Below are 23,425 nucleotides of genomic sequence, written 5' to 3'. Positions count from 1 at the left end.
TTGTGCCTCAATCCCTGACATAATCCACTAGACCTAACGCACCGTGAATGGAGGTGTGTGCTCTCTTCATCACTGTGTCCCCGTTACCCAGAGCTTAGGGCGTGGCACACTAAACAGGTGCTCACTAAATATTCCAAATGATTTGTTTAGACTGAATGAAATACTGCATTGGGCAATACTAGGGATGAACTGAACATGTAGTCCTGACAGAGTGTGTTTAAAATTGAAATATGGACTACTGATGAAAGGAAATGCAGTTTAGAACACAAAACTAAGCCTCTTTCTAAGGGTTGTTTCCAGTGATTCAAAAGGTCTATTATATGTGGGGCGTGTGTTAAGAAAACAGAACGTGCTTACACACACCCAGACCCCTCTGGATTTCCATCAAAGGAATTCTGAAATTAGTGCTGCAGATTGCATATTTACATAACTAACGTTCTTTTGGCAAATGTGATAACGTGTGTACTGAGTCGCCTCAGTCATGTCTGACTCTTTGCGACCCCATGGACTGTAGCCCACCAGGCTCCTCTGTCCATGGGATTCTCCAGGCAAGAACACTGGAGTGGGTTGCCGTTCCCTCCTCCAGGGGATCTTCCCAACCCAGGGATCGAACCTGCATCTCTTATGTCTCCTGCATTGGCAGGCAGGTTCTTTACCACTCGCGTCACTTGGGAAGCCCAAATGTGATAACAGGCCTATGTTAAATATTTAGGCAGTATGCCTTATATTGAGAACAGTTCCTTGGGGATTTGCGTGATTAAGGCCTCAAGTCTGGATCACACTAGAGGAGAGACGAAACTCCAGAAACATTGGTGCCTCAGACCTCTGCTGTTTAAGATGGCAGCCATTAGCCACATGAGACTACAGACATTTAAAAGAACCTAAAATTGGTGAGTATTAAGCTTATAAATTCAGTTCCTCAGTGCTACTAAGCCATATTTCAAGCACTCAATAGCCCCATATGGCTAGTGCATGTAGTATCAAGTAACTCTAATATAGAACTTTTCCATCATCATGGAAAGTTCTACTGGGTAGTGCTATTCTTACACTTAGAATAGTCATAATATTTTAAGGTGAATTTTTTTTTTATTATGAAGGAATCAGAGCTGCTTGGTCTCTCATTTATAATTCAGGAGACCACCTAATAAAGATGCTGTATTTTTTTCTTGGCCGGAAAGGTGGGAGTACTGCCATTCATGATGAAGAGAAAAAAGAGGTTTGGTGCGACAGCCAGATGGTCCAGGTTCAAACACTGCTCCATCCCATCACATCCTAATTAAGTCAGTTTGAGCCTTAGCCTTTCTCTCCTCTGTAAACCAGCAGAGGGAAGCCATGTCAAGGACTTAACTAGATAGTCAATCAGTGATAACTGAATGTGAGCACAGTGCCTCACATACATTAGAAGCCAGTGACTCCTTTTTGTCTTTAATTCATGTAATGAAATAGAACCAAGTCCCCCTTCCACCTCATTTTTTTGTGTTTTGGGACTATTTCTGGAAGTGTTCCCTAGCAAATTGCCCCCAAACAATGAGTTCCCCCAACTCTGGTCTAAAAGGCAACTCTGGAAGACTTGATGCCAAAGCACAGATGGTTTGGGGCTTCACCGGATATTAAGACTTTCCGCAACTGGAAGAGATCCTTCTCAGCCAGCAGGTGGGTGATGGAGGCATACCCTACTTCAGGAGAGAAGTGGGGCCTCAGGCACCCCAGAATGCTCATGGACTAGGCAGTTAGTGGCATTTCTGTGATGCAGAAGAGCTGGGTGCCAACTTAAGGGTCAAGAGTCACAGAGCTCAAATTTCTCACCCCCTTGGGGTTTCTGTGTACTCACCTTATTAGTCAGCTCCTCGTTGATTTGCTGGGTGCTGTTTTGTTTGCAGAGAGAGGTGTCCAGTTGCATACTAAATTGCTTTACCTGTGATTTGAGGTTATCATTCTCCTCCTCCATCTTTCTCAGATTCTCCATGGACTGCTCCCGGATTAAGGAACAACACCCAGAATGGAGGCATTACTTCATCACCAGAAGAGAAGCCCCTCCTCCTCTGCCCTCAGGCACAGCTCTGCTCTGTGCCTGGTGTATCTCAGGCCTTCTTTCTCCCCTTCACACGTCCTTCTCACCTTCCCTCCCTTCTCTCCTGAGGTCTGAGTACCCTCAGCCTCTATATCCCGCCAGGCCATGCAGGGCTCAGGTCCAGCCCTGGGATTCTTAACCCTGAGTCTTTCCAGATTATCCTCACCATCTTTTCTCTCCTTTTCCCTTCTAGTCGGAATGTCTCGAGCTCTTGCTCCACTAACTTCTGCTGCTCTTTGCTTTTTTTCAGTTGCTCCTTTTTATCCTCCAGCAATCTGCTTATCTCCTGAAGTTGTTCTTCTAGACTGCTTTTGGAGGAGGCGTGCTCCCTGTTCTGAGAAAACAAAGGCTGGGCTGAAAGTCAGTGTTAGACTCCATTTGGCTGGGCAGGGAGGGGTGGAAACCCAATCCAGAGATGACTGAAATAAATATGAGGACAACTCCTTGGTTATTTAGCATGTATAATAAAAAATTCCCTCAGGCTGAGCAACTCTTTTTTGGTTCAATTAGACATATTTTCTATTTATAGATACAGGTCTCACTTATTTACCAAGTCTTTCCACATAAAAACCTCTTTGAATAAATTTTTTAAAAATCGTAGAAAAATACAAAAAGAATAATTCAAAGTTAAAAAAATTTTAAATTGACTGAGAAGGAGAGCTTATGAGTCCTAGAAAAAGAAATAATATTGTCTTTTTGTTTTTAAGCTTAGCCCTTGAAAATGCTTATTATTGGTGGTGGGAACTGGAGCTGACTGGCTGGCTTGGCAATTCTAACACAAATTCTGGATAAGTAGTTTGCAATGGATTGGTGGTAGCATCTTCCCAGATAAAGAAGAATGCAATTTTTTTTTTTTTTTTTTGCCTCGCCACTGAGTTTGTGGGATCATAGCTTCTGACCAGGGATTAAACCCAGTCCCTCAGCAGTGAGAGAGGGGAGTTCTAACCATTGGACTGCTGGGAAATTCCCAAGAGCTGTGCAATTAGTCTTAAACAGAGCCAATGCTTGCGCTGGCCACCTGCTTGCCTTCCGTACCTGGTGTTGAATGTGGTTTATACGATCTAGCTGTTCATTCAGTTTTATATCTTGCTCAGCCAGTGTCTTCTGAAGCTGCCTCTTTTCCTTCTCTGAAAGCTCAAGCTTTCTTGTGACCTCAGAGAATTCTAACGTCAGCTCCTCTATCCGTTTTCTGAAGCAAAATGGCAACAAACAAACAAACAAACACACACAGGTGGCTGGACTTCAGGGTCCGTGTCAGTGGACTGTGGGCTAGCTGCAACAGGGCTTGCTACCCCACTCCTGGGCAGCAACCCATGGTGCCCAACTGGCTCACGGGGGACAGAACCTCTGTCTGGAGGTGGACCTGCGATACCTGCTGGGGGCGAGCTCCTCCTCAGCTGTCAAGGAATCCTTCTGCAACTTCTGAAGCTCCCTCTGGAGCTCCTGGATGGTCTCTGCCTTCTGCTTCTCCAGGCAAATACAGCTTTGCAGCTTCCTCTGGCAGTCCTCCAGGTTGTCATTTGCCATAAAGACCTCTTCTTTGTAGTCGGCTGCTTGCTGAGCTGCAGAAGACAGGAGATGACCCCTGGGGCGTGTCCACATGTGAGAGGAGTATGTGTGAAGATTGGAGTCTCAGATGAGACCAGTTTAAAAAAGTCTGCTCCTTCATGTTGTGACTTACTTCAGTTTCCAATCTGTCCTCCTCTCTATTTCATTATCACTCCTGAGGAGCTTGGTTAAACTATCTGTCTTCAACCTACCCACCAGCCATGGACTTCTTGTTAAGTTAAACAAACTGGTAGAAATTGCTCAGGATCTGTTTTGAGACTCACCCTGTCTCTGGGTACAAATCCTGACCTCATGGAGTTTAGCTGTACCTGGTTCACCTGAGAACCAGTAATGTTAAACTCACACTGACTGTGATCTCAGGAAGCAAGATCAGTGTGGGTAAGTAGAGCCCGGGCCTTAGAAGAAGGACGAGAAAGGTAATTATTGGTGGGGGGTAGAGGTGGATTGTTAGAGGAAATGCACAGTGAAAGGAAGCGGGGGCATGTCTGAAGAGGATGGGAAGATACCAGTTTAACTGGAAAGTGAAAAGGAATGGTGGGAGACAGTTAAGTGCATGGACTCGAGGCGGGTTTTGAAGAATGTCAAAAGGCTGAGAGAAATATTTAGACGTGATTTAGTGGGTTCTTGAGCAGGGACCTGCCATAAAGGAAAGAGTGTTTTAGGAAAAGTGGAATGTCTTAGAATGGAGAAAGATTTCTCCTAATATCCTTTTAGCCCACATCCTTGTCTACACTGGGTATGAAGGAAGTGAAGTGAAGTCGCTCAGTCGTGTCCGACTCTTTGCGACCCCGTGGACTGTAGCCTACTACGCTCCTCTGTCCATGGGATTTTCCAGGCAAGAGTACTGGAGTGGGTTGCCATTTCCTTCTCCAGAGGATCTTCCTGACCCAGGGATTAAACCCAGGTCTCCCTGGGCACTGTAGACAGAAGCTTTACCGTCTGAGCCACCAGGGAAGTCCATACTTCAGGGTATGAAGGAAGAAGCACTCAAATAATTTGTTTACTGGAGTTTCTCAACACAAATACCTCCCCACTTCCTGTTGTTTCTCCTATCATTTCTACGTTAAATATTACTCCTCTCTCCTTTTTTTGGGGGGGGGCTGGAATACTGGAAGAAAGATGGTGTCACTATGGAAATGATTATATACCCAGCAGAAGGGAGGAGGATTTTTTTTTTTTTTAACAAGGAAGAGAGCAGGTTCAGCTTTGGGAATGTTGGTTTAGTCAGGAAGGTGGATGCAGCTAGTTTCTAAAGACAAGACTGACTAGGTGCCTTGTCAGGGCTGGGGCTCCAGGCGTTGGAGTTGCCTGCAGAGGAATTTGGCCACAAGGAGCAGAGGCGCTCACCAGCAGAGGGAGAGGAGAGACGGCGGAGGGTGGGGTCTTAGAGATGGGTGACCAGGGTCAGGGCAGGAGGGAAACGAGGTGAGATCTGCGGAAGAAAGGGTCAGATCTGTGGTAGAACGAGGGACCTGTAGTGTCTCCAAAGCTAAGAGACAATCACTGAGGTGTGGGGGCCAATGGCGTGGACATACACAGAGTTAGAGGAGGGTGAGGAAAGACACAAGCTTTGAACTTTTTTTTTTTCCCCCAAATTGATACATTGCTCACTTAACATTTATCCTTGTAAATTGTACAGTGCAGTGGTTTCTCATAGACTCACAAAGTTGTGTGACCATGAGCATATAATTCCAGGACATTTTTTATCATCCCCAAACAACCCATATCCAAGGCAGGAAGTTACTAGTGACCTCTGAGAAAGCAATTTCAGCAGAGGGGCAAGAACATAACCCACGCTCTAAGTGAATGTGTTTGGAGGCAAAAAAAGGAGAGAGAGAGAGTTAAAAAGCAGGGAAGGAAGAAGTGAGTGGTGTGATAAAGGTCCCAGAGAAGGTGGAGAGGAGTGTGGTGCAAAGAAGCAGGGTACAGAGCTCTGTGCTCCTGTGTGGAGGAAAGGAGAGGCTGCCAAGAAAATGTGGGCATGTGAGAGCAGCAGTCTGCTTTCCCAGCCTGAGCACCTGCTGTGTGGCGGGCGCTTCACAGGGAGCATAAGGTTGGGGTGAGGAAGGGGCTTAGAGGGCGGTCCTAACTGCTGTGAGGTGAGATGGGATCCTGAGGCGATTGGAGTGAGACAATGGAGAGGGGAGGGGACTGCTCTGGTCCACTGCGTTGGGGGCAGTGGGGACAGTGCTTGCCCAGGGGCCTCACCAGCCAGCCTCTGCTGCTGTTTGGCGTCTTCGAGACATTCCTTCAGCTTCTTGATCTCAGCTCGCAGGTGCCCGTACTCGGCCTTGCACTTGTCCTGCCTCTCCTCCTGGATGGCGATTTCGAGTTCGTTTGTCATGCACTGCTGCTTTTCCAGCTCCATCTCCTTTTTCACGAGGTTGTTCTGAACCTGCGCCAGTTCCTTCTCTAGCTCGTGCAGCATTTCGTCTTTCTCCTGGAGGAGCTGAAGAAAGTGAAGTGTTAATGCTGATGGAGGCCTGAGCAGCAGCAGGGCCAAGTCAGCTAGAGATCGCCTTGAGCCACCATCTTCTCTTGTCAGGATGTTGTAGTAGCCTCCACCTGGGCTCCCTTCCTCCCCTCGGGCTATTCTCTGACAGAGACTAGCAGCCAGAGGTGGGCTTTACAAATGCGAGCCAGATCTTGTTATGCTTCTGTTCAAAGCCTCCACTGGGTCCACCTCACGTGGAAGAAGGCCAAAGTCCTTACAAAGACCTCCCGGGATGCTCACAATCTGGTACTTGGCTACCTGTCTGACTTTACCTCTTGCCACCCCACACTTGATCTGTTTCTCAGCTCACTCCCGCCTTAGGGTGCCAGCCCTTGCTATTGCCTCTGCCGGGAATATTCTTCAGGATCTCAGCTTGGGTGGCCCTCTTTCTTTATTCAGATTTATGCCCAGATGTCACCTTATCAAAGATGGCCTTCCCTGACTACCCTGAGTAAAACAGCCACCAAGTTGTGTTAGGAATTCATTAGTACCTAACATTTTATTGTAAGTTTTGTTATTTGTTGGTTGTCTGTCTCCATAGACTAGAACGCAAGCTCCATGAAAGAAGGGATGGCACATGTTTTATCATATTCTTCATGCCTTGAAGAGTGCTTGGAGTATCATAGAAATTAAAAAATATCTGTTGAATGAACATACGAGTGACTCAAAGATGCTTATCCAGACTCCTCACTTCCTGTTGTCATCTCTCCAAATATCTCCATTTAAAAAAATTAATTTATTTTTAATTGGAGGATAATTGCTTTACAATATTGTGTTGGTTTCTGCTATACACCAATGTGATTCAGCCACTGATATACATACGTCCCCTCCTTCTTGAACCTCCTTCCAACCTCCCACCCCATCCCACCCCTCTAGGTTGTCACAGAGTGCTGGTTTGAGCTCTCTGAGTCACTACAGCAAATTCCCACTGGCTATCTGTTTTATATATGGTAGTATATATGTTTCCATGCTACTCTCCTAATTCGTCCCACCCTCTTCTTCCCCTACTGTGTCCGAGTCTGTTCTCTATGGCTGTGTCTCCACTCAGTTCAGTTCAGTCGTTCAGTTGTGTCCAACTTTTTGTGACCCCATGGATTGCAGCACTCCAGGCTTCCCGGTCCATCACCAACTCCCGGAGCTTGCTCAACTCATGTCCATCGAGTCGGTGATGCCTACCAACCATCTCACCCTCTGTTGTCCCCTTCTCCTCCTGCCTTAAATTTTTCCCAGCATCAGGGGAAAGCATCAATCTTTTCCAAGGAGTCAGTTCTTTGCATCAGGTGGCCAAAGTATTGAAGTTTCAGCTTCGGCATCAATCCTTCCAATGAATATTCAGGACTAATTTCTTTAGGATGGACTGGTTGGATCTCCTTGCTGTCCAAGGGACTCTCAAGAGTCTTCTCCAACACCACAGTTCAAAAGCCTTTGGCACTCAGCTTTCTTTATAGTCCAACTCTCACATCCATACATGACTACTGGAAAAACCATAGCTTTGATTAGATGGGCCTTTGTTGGCAAAGTAATGTCTCTGCTCTTTAATATGCTGTCAAGGTTGGTTATAGCTTTTCTTCCAAGGAGCAAGTGTCTTTTAAGTTCATGGCTGCACTCACCATCTGCAGTGATTTTGGAGCCCCCCAAAATAAAGTCTCTCACTGTTTCCCCATCTATTTGCCATGAAGTGGTAAGACCGGATGCCATGATCTTAGTTTTCGGAATATTGAGTTTTAAGCAACTTTTTCACTTTCCTCTTTCACTTTCATCAAGAGGCTCTTTAAGTTCTTCTTAGCTTTCTGCCATAAGGGTGGTGTCATCTGCATATCTGAGGTTATTGATATTTCTCCCAGCGATCTTGATTCCAGCTTATGCTTCATCTAGCCCGGCATTTTGCATGATGTATTCTGCATATAAGTTAAATCAGCAGGGTGACAATATACAGCCTTGAGTACTCCTTTCCCTATTTGGAACCAGTCTGTTGTTCCATGTCCAGTTCTAACTGTTGCTTCTTGACCTGCATACAGATTTCTCAGGAGGTAGGTCAAGTGGTCTGGTATTCCCACCTCTTGAAGAATTTCCCACAGTTTGTTGTGATCCACACAGTCAAAGAAGCAGTCAATAAAGCATAGTCAATAAAGCAGAAATAGATGTTTTTCTAGAATTCTCTTGCTTTTTCAATGATCCAATGGATGTTGGCAATTTGATCTCTGGTTCCTCTGTCTTTTCTAAATCCAGCTTAAATATCTGGAATTTCATGGTTCACATACTGCTGAAGCCTGGCTTGGAGAATTTTGAGCATTACTTCGCTAGTGTGTGAGATGAGTGCAATTGTGTGGTAGTTTGAACATTCTTTGGCATTGCCTTTTTTTGGGATTGGAATGAAAACTGACCTTTTCCAGTCCTGTGGCCACTGCTGAGTTTTCCAAATTTGCTGGCATATTGAGTGCAGCACTTTCACAGCATCATTTTTTAGGATTTGAAATAGCTCAACTGGAGTTCCATCATCTCTACTAGCTTTGTTTGTAGTGATGCTTCCTAAGGCCCACTTGACTTTGCATTCCAGGATGTCTAGCTCTAGGTGAGTGATCACACCATCATGATTATCTGGGTCATGAAGATCTTTTTTGTACAGTTCTTCTGTGTATTCTTGCCACCTTTTCTTAATATCTTCTGCTTCTGTTAGGTCCATACCATTTCTGTCCTTTATTGTGCCCATCTTTGCATGAAATGTTCCCTTGGTATCTCTAGTATTCTTGAAGAGATCTCTAGTCTTTCCCATTCTATTGTTTTCCTCTATTTCTTTGCATTGACCACCAAGGAAGGCTTTCTTTTCTCTCCTTGCTACTCTTTGGAACTCTGCATTCAGATGGGTATATCTTTCCTTTGCGTCTCCACTGCTACCCTGCAAATAGGTTCATCGGTACCATCTTTCTAGATTCCATATATATGCGTTGCCCAGAGTGTATGTGTACTTAGGCACTCAGTTATGTCGACTCTTTGTGACCCTCTGGACTGTAGCCTGCCAGGCTCCTCAGTCCATGGGATTCTCCAGGCAAGAATACTCGAGTGTGCCACAAGAAATTTCAAGGAAGAGCTCAGAATTCCACCCCGCCCCCCATTCCTGTGGCCCCCCTACCCCCTTGGCCCTCACACCCCCTTGGCCCCCACACGTCCTTCCCCGTGTCTAAAGCGCCGCAATCTCACTGCGCATGCGTAGGTCCTCTCCAAGCAGCACTGAGGATGGCAGAGCCGCAGAGCCCGCTCGCGCCAGGCCTAGTCTCGCACCTGCCCTGTGGCGGTTCCAATCAGGGATCTCCTCGCTTTACCTTGTCTTTCTTCAAACCAAGCTTCTGGGTCTCGGTGAACTGCGTCTGCAGCTCCTGCAGCCGCCGCTGCATGATGATGACCTCCTTATCCTTCCTCTCCACGTGGGCAGATGTCTCCTCCCGCAGCCCGTGCAGGTCCAGCTCTAGCTTCATCATGTCTACAGCGGGAGGAGACAGTGCTTCGTGCTCAGAGGGGCACTCCACCCTCCGGGGCTCCCCTCACCCCACTCCGCCACTGGCCCACGGTTTACCCTTCATGATGTTTTTCTTCTGTTCTGACACGGACTCTAGCTCCATGCGCAGATCCTTCACGAGGTTCTGGTATTCCTCCACGTGCAGGCACTGGCTGTCTTTCTGCTCTTGGAAGTGCTTCAGTATCTGCGCAGATGGAAGAAGAGCAGGGCGGGGTGAGGACCTGCGGGGAGAATGTTCCCTAGAATGGCGAGGGTCCAGACAGGCAAATCCGGAGGGACCCAAAGTAGCAGAGTAGTTGCCGCGGGAGGGTGGGGGGTGGGGGATGGGGTGAGGACGGGGAGGATGGGGAGCGATCCGTGATAGCTCATGGATATGGGTCTCTTTTTGGAGTGATGAAAATGTTCTGAAATTAGTGGTGATGTTGCCCCATTTTGTGAATATACTAAAAACCACTGATTGTACACTTTAAATGGTGAGTTTTCTGGTATGTTTGGAGAAGGAAATGGCAACCCACTGCAGTATTTTTGCCTGGAGAGTTCCATGGACAGAGGAGCCTGGTGGGATACAGCCTGTGGGGTCACAAAGAGTCAGATACGACTGGGTGACTAACACTTTTCTTGTATGTAATTACATCTCAATTAAGAAATAAAGAGTAAAAAAAAAGAAAGATATGGCCGGCTTCACCTGCTCACACAGAATGGAATGTGCACAAAAGCCACCCCCTTCCTTCTTGCCATACTCAGTGTCATTCATGAAGCACTACTGTGTGCCAGGCACTATCGGGGGTGCCGCAAACACCACAGACACCACTTCTTACCCCAGGGAGCTGACCTTCTGGTGGGGTGAGACAAACAAAGAGCATAAAGTAGTGACTAACAGAAAACATGAACAGCTGATACCTGGGTCTCCTGCACTGCAGGCAGACGCTTTATTGTCTGAGCCACCAGGGAAGCCCATGGAAGAAACAGGTCAGCAAAAGGGGAATGGAGATGTATGGGGTGGAGGTGAGGTGTACTGTAACTTTAAATAGGTTGGATAGGTTAGCCTCAGTGAGATGGTGACCAAGGAGGAACAGTTAGTTGTCTGGGCATGATGGGATGCTGGGGACATAGTTTATGTGATTTCAGAGTTGACAGCGATGGTGGGTTGCGCTATGAGGACTGAGGGGAGCAGCTGCAGAAGTGCAGGGCAGTCACCGTATGACCTAGGTGTGGCCCTGAAGGGCCAAGGGAGGGAAGAGAGGTGGCTGGCCCTAAGTGAGATGTGAGTAGTCTCAGTCCTAACAGAATATTTACATAATGGCTTTGGGTAGGATATATAAAACATATGGGAAACTGGATTCTGTTTCTTGAAGAAATCTGTACCTTTAAAAAAAAATAGAGTGTTAAAGAATTTGTGTTTAGTAGATACAGAGTTTCAGTTTTGCAAGATGAGAAAGTTCTAGAGATTTATTGCACAATAATGGGAATATACTTAACACAACTAACTGCACATTTAAAAATGGTTAAGGTGGTCAATTTAATGTCATGATTTTTTTTCCATTATGAAACATCAAAAAGTGAGGGAGGAATAAAGACATTTCCCAAACATGGAGTGTATGAGATCTTGCTATATGTCAGGATGTGAATAACATGGGACTGACCTTTAAAATATATGTTGACAGGGGAAGGCGCCAAGATGGCGGAGGAGTAGGATGGGGAAAACACTTTCTCCCCCACAAATTCATCAAAAGAGCATTTAAACATTGAGTAAATTCCACAAAACAACTTCTGAATGCCGGCAGAGGACACCAGGCACCCAGAAAAGCAACCCAACTCCTCGAAAGGAGGTAGGAAAAAATATTAAAGACAATAAAAGAGACAAAAGAGGGAGGGACGGAGTTCCGTCCTGGGAAGGGAATCTTAAAAAGAGAGAAGTTTCCAAACACCAGGAAACCTTCTCACTGCCGAATCCGTGCCGAGCTTTGGAAGCACAGAGGACAACATAACAGGGAGAAAAAATAAATAAACAATTAAAACTCGCAGATTGCGAGCCCTACGGTAACTCCTCCAGCGGAGAAGCAGCGCAGACGCCTGCATCCGCCATTAGCAAGCGGGGGCTGGGCAGGGAGGCACGGCGCGGGCTGCATCGCTGAGAGTAAGAATCTGGCCTGAATACCCTGAGCACTATCTGAGCGAAATAATTTGGGCTAGCAAACCAGACTGTGGGATATCTACCATGCGAAAAGCCAGCCCTAACCTAAGACACCGCCAGCCCGCGCACAGATCAAAGGACTAAACAGAGGTAGCCGGCTGCAAACCTTCCCCCTCCGGTGACAGGCAGCCAGAGCCGGAAGGGGGCAATTGCAGCCCCAGAGAGACATTATCTATAAAACTGGCTTCTTTGCTAACTAAAACTTATTAGGGGTCTGGACGGTCAACATCTGCCTGAGAAGGTGCGCCGGTTTTACACCCAGATAACCAACTGACGGGGAGGCGATAAGTCGCAGCATTGGCGCTCGCCAAACACCTCATCACCTGAGCTGCTCGGACCTGGGAAGAGCACAAAAACGCAGCCCCAACTGAGTCTGCGCCTCTGAGGACTACCTGAGTGCCTGAACCTGAGCGGCTTGGACCTGGGAGGTGCATGCAACCCAGGCCCAGCCTCGGATTGTTCCCGGCGGAACAACCTAGAGCCTGAGCAGTGTGGGCAGGGAGGCTACACGCACCATGAGCGGGGGCAGACCCAGTGTGGCTGAGGCACTGCGAGCGCACGCCAGTGTCATTTGTTTGCAGCATCCCTCCCTCCCTCCCCACAGCGCGACTGAACAAAGAGAAGAAATACAGCTCCACCCACCAGAACACCGACACAAGCTTCCCTAACCAGGAAACCTTGACAAGCCACCTCTACATACCCACACACAGCGAGGAAACGCCACAATAAAGAGAACTCCACAAACTGCCAGAATACAGAAAGGACTCCCAAACTCAGCAATTTAAACAAGATGAAGAGACAGAGGAATACCCAGCAGATAAAGGAACAGGATAAATGCCTACCAAACCAAACAAAAGAGGAAGAGATAGGGAATCTACCTGATAAAGAATTCCAAATAATGATAGTGAAATTGATCCAAAATCTTGAAATTAAAATGGAATCACAGATAAATAGCCTGGAGACAAGGATTGAGAAGATGCAAGAAAGGTTTAACAAGGACCTAGAAGAAATAAAAAAGAGTCAATATATAATGAATAATGCAATAAATGAAATTAAAAACACTCTGGAGGCAACAAATAGTAGAATAACAGAGGCAGAAGGTAGGATTAGTGAATTAGAAGATAGAATGGTAGAAATAAATGAATCAGAGAGGATAAAAGAAAAACGAATTAAAAGAAATGAGGACAATCTCAGAGACCTCCAGGACAATATTAAACGCTACAACATTCGAATCATAGGGGTTCCAGAAGAAGAAGACAAAAAGAAAGACCATGAGAAAATACTTGAGGAGATAATAGTTGAAAACTTCCCTAAAATGGGGAAGGAAATAATCACCCAAGTCCAAGAAACCCAGAGAGTCCCAAATAGGATAAACCCAAGGAGAAACACCCCAAGACACATATTAATCAAATTAACAAAGATCAAACACAAAGAACAAATATTAAAAGCAGCAAGGGAAAAACAACAAATAACACACAAGGGAATTCCCATAAGGATAACAGCTGATCTTTCAATAGAAACTCTTCAAGCCAGGAGGGAATGGCAAGACATACTTAAAATGATGAAAGAAAATAACCTACAGCCCAGATTATTGTACCCAGCAAGGATCTCATTCAAGTATGAAGGAGAAATCAAAAGCTTTTCAGACAAGCAAAAGCTGAGAGAATTCTGCACCACCAAACCAGCTCTCCAACAAATACTAAAGGATATTCTCTAGACAGGAAACACAAAAATGGTGTATAAACTCGAACCCAAAACAATAAAGTAAATGGCAACGGGATCATACTTATTAGTAATTACCTTAAACGTAAATGGGTTGAATGCCCCAACCAAAAGACAAAGACTGGCTGAATGGATACAAAAACAAGACCCCTACATATGTTGTCTACAAGAGACCCACCTCAAAACAGGGGACACATACAGACTGAAAGTGAAGGGCTGGAAAAAGCTTTTCCATGCAAATTGGGACCAAAAGAAAGCAGGAGTCACAATACTCGTATCAGATAAATTAGACTTTAAAACAAAGGCTGTGAAAAGAGACAAAGAAGGTCACTACAGAATGATCAAAGGATCAATCCAAGAAGAAGATATAACAATTATAAATATATATCCACCCAACATGGGAGCACTGTAGTATGTAAGACAAATCCTAACAAGTATGAAAGGAGAAATTAACAATAACACAATAATAGTGGGAGACTTTAATACCCCACTCACACTTATGGATAGATCAACTAAACAGAAAATTAACAAGGAAAAAAAAAAACAAAAACAAAAACATGTATCTATAAAGCTCACTAAAGCAAAGCACAGTAAAATGAGGTATGGCAATAAAAGGCGTTAAATTTATCAAATAAAAAAAATAATAAAGTGCTGAAAAATTAAAGCTGTCAATTCTGTAATAGATATTTATTGAAAGTATCTTTTGAAATGGGGGTGAAAACACCTTCAGAGAAATGAAAGCTAAGGAAGCATGCACGAGCTATAGAAAATGATAAAGTCCTTTATGAATGATGATAATATCAAAACAAAACTGGGAAATACAGGAAGGAGTAAAGAGCACTACGAACAGTCAATACATGGATAAACATTAGAAACTATTCTCTTTTCTTAATTTCTTCATGGTAAACTATCAACGTAAAAAAAAAAAAAAGAGTTAATAAAAGAAAAAATTATTTACATATTATTTTAGTATGCACTGTGTATACTCAGGAGTTAGAAAAAAAAAAATATATATGTTGACAGACATACAAGGAGAAATTCCAAAGTTCATCCAGACTCTATGGAAATAGAAAGCCCTGGGAAAAGATGCATCTTCCCCAACCAGGGGATCCCTTGGAGAGCTAATGTGTGTTGACTCTCTCTGCCACTTCCCTTTACCACTACAGTATTCAGCATTGGCATGGCCTCACGTGGCTGGCTTTATTTTACATCTCAAATTCAGGTATGACTGACTTCAGATCTCCTAGAAGGGACCCTCGCCTTGTTTTCACTATTTATTGGTTGGTCAAGTCTTACGATTTGTTTATCTGGCTTAAATGCTTTTTGATTATTTGAGTCAACTTTTGAGATGGCTTTGAATTTTGAAAACATAAGAGTTTTTAAAAAGGGAGTGAATTTGAATTAATAATCTTCCCTAAATTTGTTGCTTTTCAATTTCAGCCAGAAACCAGAAGGCTGGATGATTCTTCTGAGTCTAGCAAGCCAACAGGAGTCTCTGTCTTGTTTAGCTATACCGTTGGACATGAATGAAGAGATAGATGCAATGCAAAAATTCAATTTCAAAATCTAATCATGCCAGACACATTCCTTGGGTACATTATATACAGTATCCTTATGGCAGGGCTGAACAAAGTGAGGCAAATATAGAATAAAATATAAAATGTAGTATAAAAATTTTAACAAGAAGGAGAGCCCAGAATCAAACCCAACTTAGCCCATCCATCAGCACAAATAGGCAAATTTCTCCCACCTTTTTGATGTCTTCACAATCTTCTGAGGAACTAGGGGGGTGTCGGTGGGTGGCTGTATAGGAAGCAAAGTCTGCTTGTAATTTTATCAAAGCCTCTTCGCGCTCCAGAACCTGCAACGTAGCACAGATCAGTTACTCTGGATCATCAGCACAGTGGCTGTTACTGGTGCTATTTTTGCAAGGTGTTCTTTTGTCAGCCCAAGTTTATTACAGCATTGTGTAATTCACATTATATAAACTAGGGAGAAAGAATTATGTTTTCAGTCTTATATCAAGGCTCACTAAGGCACAGACAGTGGTTTTTCTTGAGTCCATCAATGGCCACACTTTGGACCCCCTCTTGATCCTCTCTGTATGGTCCAGTTTATGAGGCAGAAGAAGGTTCTTTGGAGACTGTGATGGAAAGATGTACTGAATCTCTCAGAAGATAGGATTCAAAGTTCAAGAATTAAAGAAGGAAGCTTCTTATGGATTGAGTGAATGTGTGTTTTTTAAAATAATAAAAAAAGAAACTTTAGTTTTTGTTTGTTGAAAATAATTCAAATAGAACCCAAGCATCGAAAATAAGAAGTGAGGGACTTTCCTGGTGGTCCAGTGGCTAAGACTCTGAGCTCCCCATGCAGGGGGCCCGGGTTTGATCCTGGTCAGGGAACTAGATCCCACATGCTGTAACTAAGAGTTTGCATGATGCGACTAAAAATCTGGTGTACCACAGATAAGACCCGGCACAGCCAAATAAATAAATACTTAAAAAAAAAAAAAAAGAAGTGAGACTCTCCTATTTAGTTATTCTCTTCTTTCTCACTTCTGCTAAGGAGGAGGAACACTACTGATAATTTACAGTAGGGGTCCCCGACTTCTAGGATCTAATGCCTGATGATCTGAGGTGGAGCTGATGTGATAGTAATAGAAATAAAGTGCACAATGAATGTAACACACTCGAATCATCCCGAAAGCATCGCCACCCCCTCCCCCATCTGTGAAAAAACTGTCTTCCAGGAACCGGTCCCTGGTGCCAAAAAGGTTGGGGATCACTGATATATACTTCTATATTATGATCTAAGACTTAAAAAAATAAAAGCTGGATTGGACTCTACACAGGATTCTGAAACTTTTTCTCAATAATATACCACAAATATCCTTCCATGCAGCCCTTACAGATCTACTTAATCCTTTTCCTTGGCATATTATTATTCCATAATATGGATGTCTCTTTAATAATTTCTTTTAATCTCTTTAACTGTTTCCTTGTTGATGGACTCCTTGGTTGTTGAGTGAGATTTTAAGTCTCTTTAGAATCTCAGACTTAGTGTGAGTTGGGGATGCACAGCAAGTAGAACATGAACAAGAGGCAGGGGCATGTATGCGTAAGACATGTGAGGAGTGCTGGCGAAGAGATTACTTTAGGCGATTCTTTCCCCTCTTTCCTTTACTCAAGACTTTATTTTGGGTCTCTTGGGAAAATGTTCTAGAAGGAGACACTTACCAAAGCATTACTGCAGGCTAGCTTATTTCGAAGTTCCTGTATTAGATCGTCCTGTTCAGAGACCTTTTGCCAGACTTCAGATAATCGTTTCAGGGTCTCCTGATGCTCTTGAATCATGCAGGGAGAAGTGAATATACGCACCTTTGAATGATCACCCTTGTTCTCGGGATCCTGAGATATTTAAAAATGATAGGTTGATTTTGAGCCAATTTTGGAATCAATTTCAGAATGCCATGAACACAAACAATCTCTAGACCAATATTCTAAAAGTTCATGTTCACATATCTGATTCATATATGTGAATCAGATCTTCCAGAACAAAAGAAAACAAATTAAAAAGTGCACATACAGTAAGAAGTTCAAATGGTTCACAAGAGAAAACACTGAAAAGTAAATCTTGACCCTCCGTGACCCAGGTCCCCTTTTCCATGATGGTCTATGGTACCAGTTTTTTGTATATCCTTCTGGGGAGAGTTTATGCATATTTACATATCACTTATATATGTGTGTGTAACCCCTTACTCTTTCCCTACCCAAGTGAAAGTCTTCTGCATACTATTCTAAACATTTATTTAGGATATTTTCCATATTGCTATTTGTAGATCTATCTTATTTTTCTTTTAAAATTAATTTCAAAATGTCAAATTAATTTCAAATTAATTTCAAGTAATACACACACAAATATACATAAAATTTTTATAGAACACTGTAGGGACTTTCCTGGTGGTCCAGTAAGAATCTACTTTTCAATGCAGGGGACTCAAGGGTCAACCTCTGGTTGGAGAACTAAGATCCCACACGCCAAGGGTCAAGTAAGCCTGCATGCCACCACTAGAGAGAAATCCATGTGCTGCAACAAGGCGCCTGCATGCTGCAGCTAAGACCTGACAGCCAAACAAAAACAAAAACAAAAAAAAGCAAACCCTAAACCGCCCCACCCCAAACCTCTAAAACGAAGAACACTGTAATATTACAGGCAAGTCTAAATTTCTCTTTGACCACCACCTCTGCTCACATACTTACTGCATTCTCCAGAGATGATAACTTGTGCATATTTTTCTAGAACTTTATCTATACATTTACATACATACAAATGAATATTGCAGAATACAGATATTATTTTCACTTTTTGAAACAAATTTTTTCTCAACAAGATGTCTTAGAAATTTATCCATGTTGGTACATGTGCCTCTATTTTGGCTCTTTTAAATATGTTTATCTAGTTTCCTATTGATGGGAATATATGCTGTTTCCAAGTATTTTTCTAAAATGAAGCTGCAATGAATATTTTTGCACGTAAATCTTTGAGTAGCTATTGTAGTTTATGTGTAGATTAAATCTGTAGATGTATTATAGGAATCTATCTAAACAGGGTCTATTTAAAGCTCTGATAGCTGTTGCATGCTTATCCTTCAAGGAAATTACCAATTGACACTCTCATCAACATGAATGTGTCTGTTTTCCTAGAACTGCATTTTTTATTTTTAAATGTCTTTCTCTAGATTATCTGAAATCATGCATGAAGGTTACTACCTGTTCACTGGTCTGCACTAATAATGGGGTGAACTGATGCAGAGAAGCAAAAAAGAACAAAAAGTCCTAGTTTGGATGGTAGATCCTTTCTCCATTAAACTATATCCCTAACTGGGCTTTTTCAGGCAAAGTTAGAAATAGTTCATGTTCACTGAGCGTGAAAGTTGCCCATGAGTATATAAATAATTCAGTGTCTATGTGGAAAAAGGAATGGGGAACAATAAAAAGGTTAAGAAACAGAAAGATGATATCTACAGATTCCAATATCTTAATACTTACAGTATGAAAAATAGAAATTACTTTTAAAGTAATAGAAGAAAAATTCTTGGAATTGAAAAAAATGTAGATCTTCAAAGGATCAGCTAAGTGTTGAGAGACTTAATGAGAAATAAATTTTAAAAAATCCTGAGCCTAAAAACCTCTAGAGTTCAGAGATGAAACAGGTGACTCACACAAAATGAGAAACAGGTTGAAAACTAACAATTCCTCTTTAATACTGCATAGTATAATACAACACAGCTATAGTTTTCTAAGACTTAGTTGTAAATCTGTATACCCAATCAAAATAGTATTCACAAATGATGGCAAAATAAACCTTGTTCAGACATGGAAATTTTGAGAATTTTTTCCATTCACTGTTGTTTCTGAAAGAATTAACAAGGAATTATTGCAGCAAAAGGAAAAGTCCAAGAATGTAGAAGAGGTGGAGTATACCGCTTAGTAAGTAAAAGTTGGCTTTATTTGTAATCTTAAAGAAATGTACATTTTGTCTGTCATATAACTAGCTCAAGAAATTAAAGAAAAGATGAAAAGTTTTCAAATTCATTTACATTAGGGTAGCATAATCCAGACACCAATATGAGATGAGAACACATAAATTTAAGTCATCAAAATAATCTCACTTCTGAAAATAGATAAAAACTAAATGCTAATAAGCTTATAATAGCAGTTTATTATGATTTAATTTAGCAGTTTATTATGATATATATTATTTAATTAAAATTAAATTATTTAATTAAAATAATAACATATATCAAGGAGGATTGGTTCCAGGAATGTAAAGATTGTTCTATAAATTAAAATCTATTAATTTATTACACTTCATTACAGGAAAAAAACTCTATGATTACTTTGATAGGTGCTAACAAAAACATCCAATAAAATCCAATATCTATTCCTGGTAAAAATTCTTGATAAGCTATGTAGAGACAGTTACATCTTTAACTTCAAAAAGGATATTAACAAGAATCCAAGAACAGATATTATATTTAAAAGTGGGATATTAGAAACATTTAAAAATATGAGGAGCAAGGCAAGGATGCTACAATTCTACACTGTTCTGGAGGTCTTAGTCAATGTGGTAAGATGGAAAATAAATTGTATAAATGCCAATAAGGAAAGCAATTTAGGAAAACCTGAGATAGTCAACTAAAAATCTGGGAACAGAGCTCAAAAATACCAGGATAAGAGTTTTTCTCTACATCAACAATAATTAACACAATTAAATGTACAAAAGAGCTCATTCATAAAATAATAACAACTGTAATACATCTAAGAATAAACTTAAGCAAGAAATATGTGAGATCTATAAAGAAAAGTGTAAAATCTTACTAAAGGACACACAAGAAGCCTTGACTAAAAGTAGAAACATATCATGTTCCATGTGTGTGTGCGTGCTAGGTCACTTCAGTTGTGTCTGTTTCTTTGCGACCTCAGGGACTGTAGTCCACCAGGCTCCTCCGTCCATGAGATTCTCCAGGCAAGAATACCAGAGTGGGTTTCCATGCCCTCCTCCCAGGGATCTTTCCAACCCAGGGATCAAATCTGTGTCTCCTGCATTGCAGGCGGATTCTTTACTGCTGAGCTACTGGGGAAGCCTGTCATGTTCTATAGGGTATGATAATTTCTCCCAAATGAATATAAAGTTTGAAAGTAAGACAATATGAATTTCACCAAGACAAGAGATACAAAAAAGACCAAGAAATATTTGAATGTAAAAAACAGTGAAGTTGGACCGCCCTAAAAGGAGGTATGGAAACATAGTATCAGTTACTATCAAAAACAACTCTGATTGTGGTGCAGGAACTGACAAGTAGATCAAAAGAACAGAGAATCCAGAAAGAGATTAGTATGTATTTTGAGCTGGCACTTCAAGTCAATGGGAAAAGGTGGGGATGTTTCATAAGTGGAGCTGGGACAACTGGAGATCCGTTTTGATAAACATAAAATTACAGCCTTCTCTCATTATTTATATGGGGCTTCTTGGCCCTGGGTCAGGAAGATCTGCTGGAGAAGGGATAGGCTACCCACTCCAGTATTCTTGGGCTTCCCTTATGGCTCAGCGGTAAAGAATCCGCCTACAATGTGGGAGACTTGGGTTCAATACCTGGATCGGGAAGATCCCCTGGAGAAGGAAAAGGCTACCCACTCCAGTATTTTGGCCTGGAGAATCCCACGGACAGAGGAGCCTGGCTGGCTACAGTTCATGGGGTCTCAAAGAGTTGGACATGACTGGACAACAAAACAGCAACAGCAGCTCATTATTTATAAATGAAATATATATATATATATATATATAAAATATAACTACAAAATTATAAAACTGTTAAAAGACAGTATAAGATAAACTTTTGCAATCTGGGGGGGGGGGCGGGTAGTGAAGGCCTTCCTAAATAAGACATAAAACCTAGGATCTATTTAAAGAAGGGCCAAGAGATTTAGTTTCATAAAATTAAAAACTTTTGTATGCTGAAAAACACCATTAACAAGAAAAAATAAAAATTACAAACTGGGAGAAAATATTTGTAACTTATATAATGAAACATTATTACCTATAATATAGATATAGAAGAACCTTCTAAATCTATATCATAGAAGGTGTAGAACCGTCTATGCGGTTGCTGTTTAGTTGCTCAGTCGTGTCTGACTCTTTGGACTCCATGGACTGTAGCCTGCCAGACTCCTCTGTCCATGAGATTTCCCAGGCAAGAATACTGGAGTGAGTTGTCATTTCCTTCTCCAAAGAACCTCCTATAAGTCAACACAAAAAAGGCTAACAATCCAATAAAAAAATGGTTATACACTTACGAACAGGGCTCAATACTTTGTTCATGAGGTGGGCACTGTGACCTGCCTCCCCGATCCCCTTCAGCAGTGAAAGACTTACTCCTCTAGCTGCGGGGGTGCTGCCCTTCTTGGGGATTGCCTGGGTTGAAGAAAACATTTGCCCAAGGTCATGTCTTTCCCTAGGAAGACAGCTCACATCCAGTCACTGACCACCATGGAGGTATAAAGGCCAGCTCCCTTCTCCCCAGTTTATAATTGCTCTAGAGGTCTTTCCAGTCTCAAAGCTCGCCATGAGGTTGACTAAGGCATTTGCTGGGACAGCCCAATATCTCCTTCTGCCCAACCCTGCTTCCTTTCCCTTCATAGGAGCTGATGCCAAGACCTTTCTCTAAAAATGTCTGACATGCCAGTCTGTCTCAGAGTCTGCTTCCTGGGGAGCTCAACCCACAATTATTAGAATGAAAGGAAATAAAAATTGTAATGAGAAAATCTGTTTTATTTTCCCCCATCCATCAGTTTAACACAACTTAAATAGACTGAAAACATGCCCTGTGAGTGTGGGGGAATTATTGTTGGTCAAAGTGTAAACTGGTAGAACCTTTTTTAGTATTCAATGTAGAATTCTCTTTAAACATTAAAAATAAGCATTTCCTTTGACCCAGCAAAATCTCACTTCAGGAATTAACCCCTGTATGTGGTAGAAAAACAGGTCAGTAGACGGCACAGGGTACAGTCATACTACAGAATACAAGGTAGTAACTAAAAGAAATCATCAATTAAGAGAGAAAAGAAAAAACCATCAAGATATACATTTAAAGAGCAAAGTACAGAACCACATTTTTAAAGTGACTCATTTATGAAAAAAGAAAACCTCAACATTTTATATATGTAAGTGTATAGCAATAGGCTGGGGAAGATTGCCAGCACATTTTGAGTGACTGCCTAGGGGGAGGAGAGTGGGATGGAGAAGGGAAAATGTGGACTTTTACATTTAATCTCCATAATTCTGTCTAGAAAGCCTATATTGTTGTATTAGTTGTATAATTTAAAAAACCAATTAAAAGAAAAAAGAGACAAGTTCAGGCACTTTGGCTCTTCTTTGCTGTGTTTCGTGACTTTCTCCTCCTATTTGATTCTGAAGCTATGATTTGCATGAGTCTTGTGACCTAGAAGAGGCAACAAAGGAAGCTTTGGAAGCTCATTTGGTAATTTACTTTCTGTCTTATTTGAAGTGGTGGTTCCTTATATTATCTTTCCTTGTGACTCATACAGTAAATAATCTGTCTGCAATGTGAGAGACCTGGGTTCGATCCCTAGGTGGAGAAGATCCCTTGGAGAAGGGAATGGCTACCCACTCCAGTGTTCCTGCCTGGATAATTCCATGGACAGAGGAGCTTGGTGGGCTACAGTCCATACAGTCCCAAGGAGTTGAATACACTTTCTTTTCTTCTCCTTATGTTAATTAAGGAGCCTTAACATTCCTAAGGAGCAATCTTAAAAAAGATGTGAAGGCTGGAAGTTCAAAGCTGAGGGCCACAAAAGTCAAGGGAAGGAATGACAACTAGTTGAAAGTTTGGGTTTCTGACAGAGAGGGTGGGACCACTGCAGGGACCACTGAGAGCTCCTGGCCCGAGTGGTCTGGCTGAAGTCCTACCTGAGCGACGATCCCGCTGAGCTCCCCCTCCAACATCTTCACTTGGCACTCAAGTAACTCGATGTTGCTCAGGGAAGTCTGGTATTTATCCCTGTAGAGGTTTAAGCTCCTTTCGAGGGAGACGATTTTGTCCCCAGCCAAGGCGAGTTGCTCCTGGGCCAAATGGAGCTTATCCCCTGTGTTCTCATTATGATTTCCCAGTTCCTCCTCATAGAGAATCACCTGTTGGTATAGTAAAGAGACCACACTGAACCCACGGAAGCATCTAATGACGAAAGGATACGGCTGTAAGATAGCATGCAGAGGAGTCTTTTATCTTAACTAGAAATGCAGATGCAAAGAATAGGCCCAGCACAGATCTAAAAGCTACCA

At 42.4% G+C, this 23,425-nt stretch overlaps 1 protein-coding gene across 1 annotated transcript in view; it reads right to left on the bottom strand.

The window, feature by feature from the left end:
• Positions 1-23,425, bottom strand: part of PMFBP1 (polyamine modulated factor 1 binding protein 1) — a 49,518-nt gene that overhangs the window by 6,028 nt on the left and 20,065 nt on the right. Inside the window, exons 4-13 of the mRNA XM_086351585.1 lie at positions 23,054-23,275; positions 16,801-16,971; positions 15,315-15,425; positions 9,706-9,832; positions 9,455-9,612; positions 5,849-6,089; positions 3,444-3,633; positions 3,107-3,260; positions 2,238-2,405; positions 1,832-1,969 (exon numbers count right to left, since the gene is read on the bottom strand). Of these exons, the coding sequence (XP_086207711.1) occupies positions 1,832-1,969; positions 2,238-2,405; positions 3,107-3,260; positions 3,444-3,633; positions 5,849-6,089; positions 9,455-9,612; positions 9,706-9,832; positions 15,315-15,425; positions 16,801-16,971; positions 23,054-23,275 (1,680 nt within the window). The remainder of the gene's footprint in view (positions 1-1,831; positions 1,970-2,237; positions 2,406-3,106; positions 3,261-3,443; positions 3,634-5,848; positions 6,090-9,454; positions 9,613-9,705; positions 9,833-15,314; positions 15,426-16,800; positions 16,972-23,053; positions 23,276-23,425) is intronic.

This window comes from Bos grunniens, chromosome 18 (genome assembly GCF_055505025.1).
Source record: "Bos grunniens cultivar Pamir isolate PY7600 chromosome 18, Bosgru_T2T1.0, whole genome shotgun sequence".
Classification (NCBI taxonomy): Eukaryota; Metazoa; Chordata; class Mammalia; order Artiodactyla; family Bovidae; genus Bos; species Bos grunniens.
This window is presented reverse-complemented; position numbering and strand designations above follow the sequence as displayed.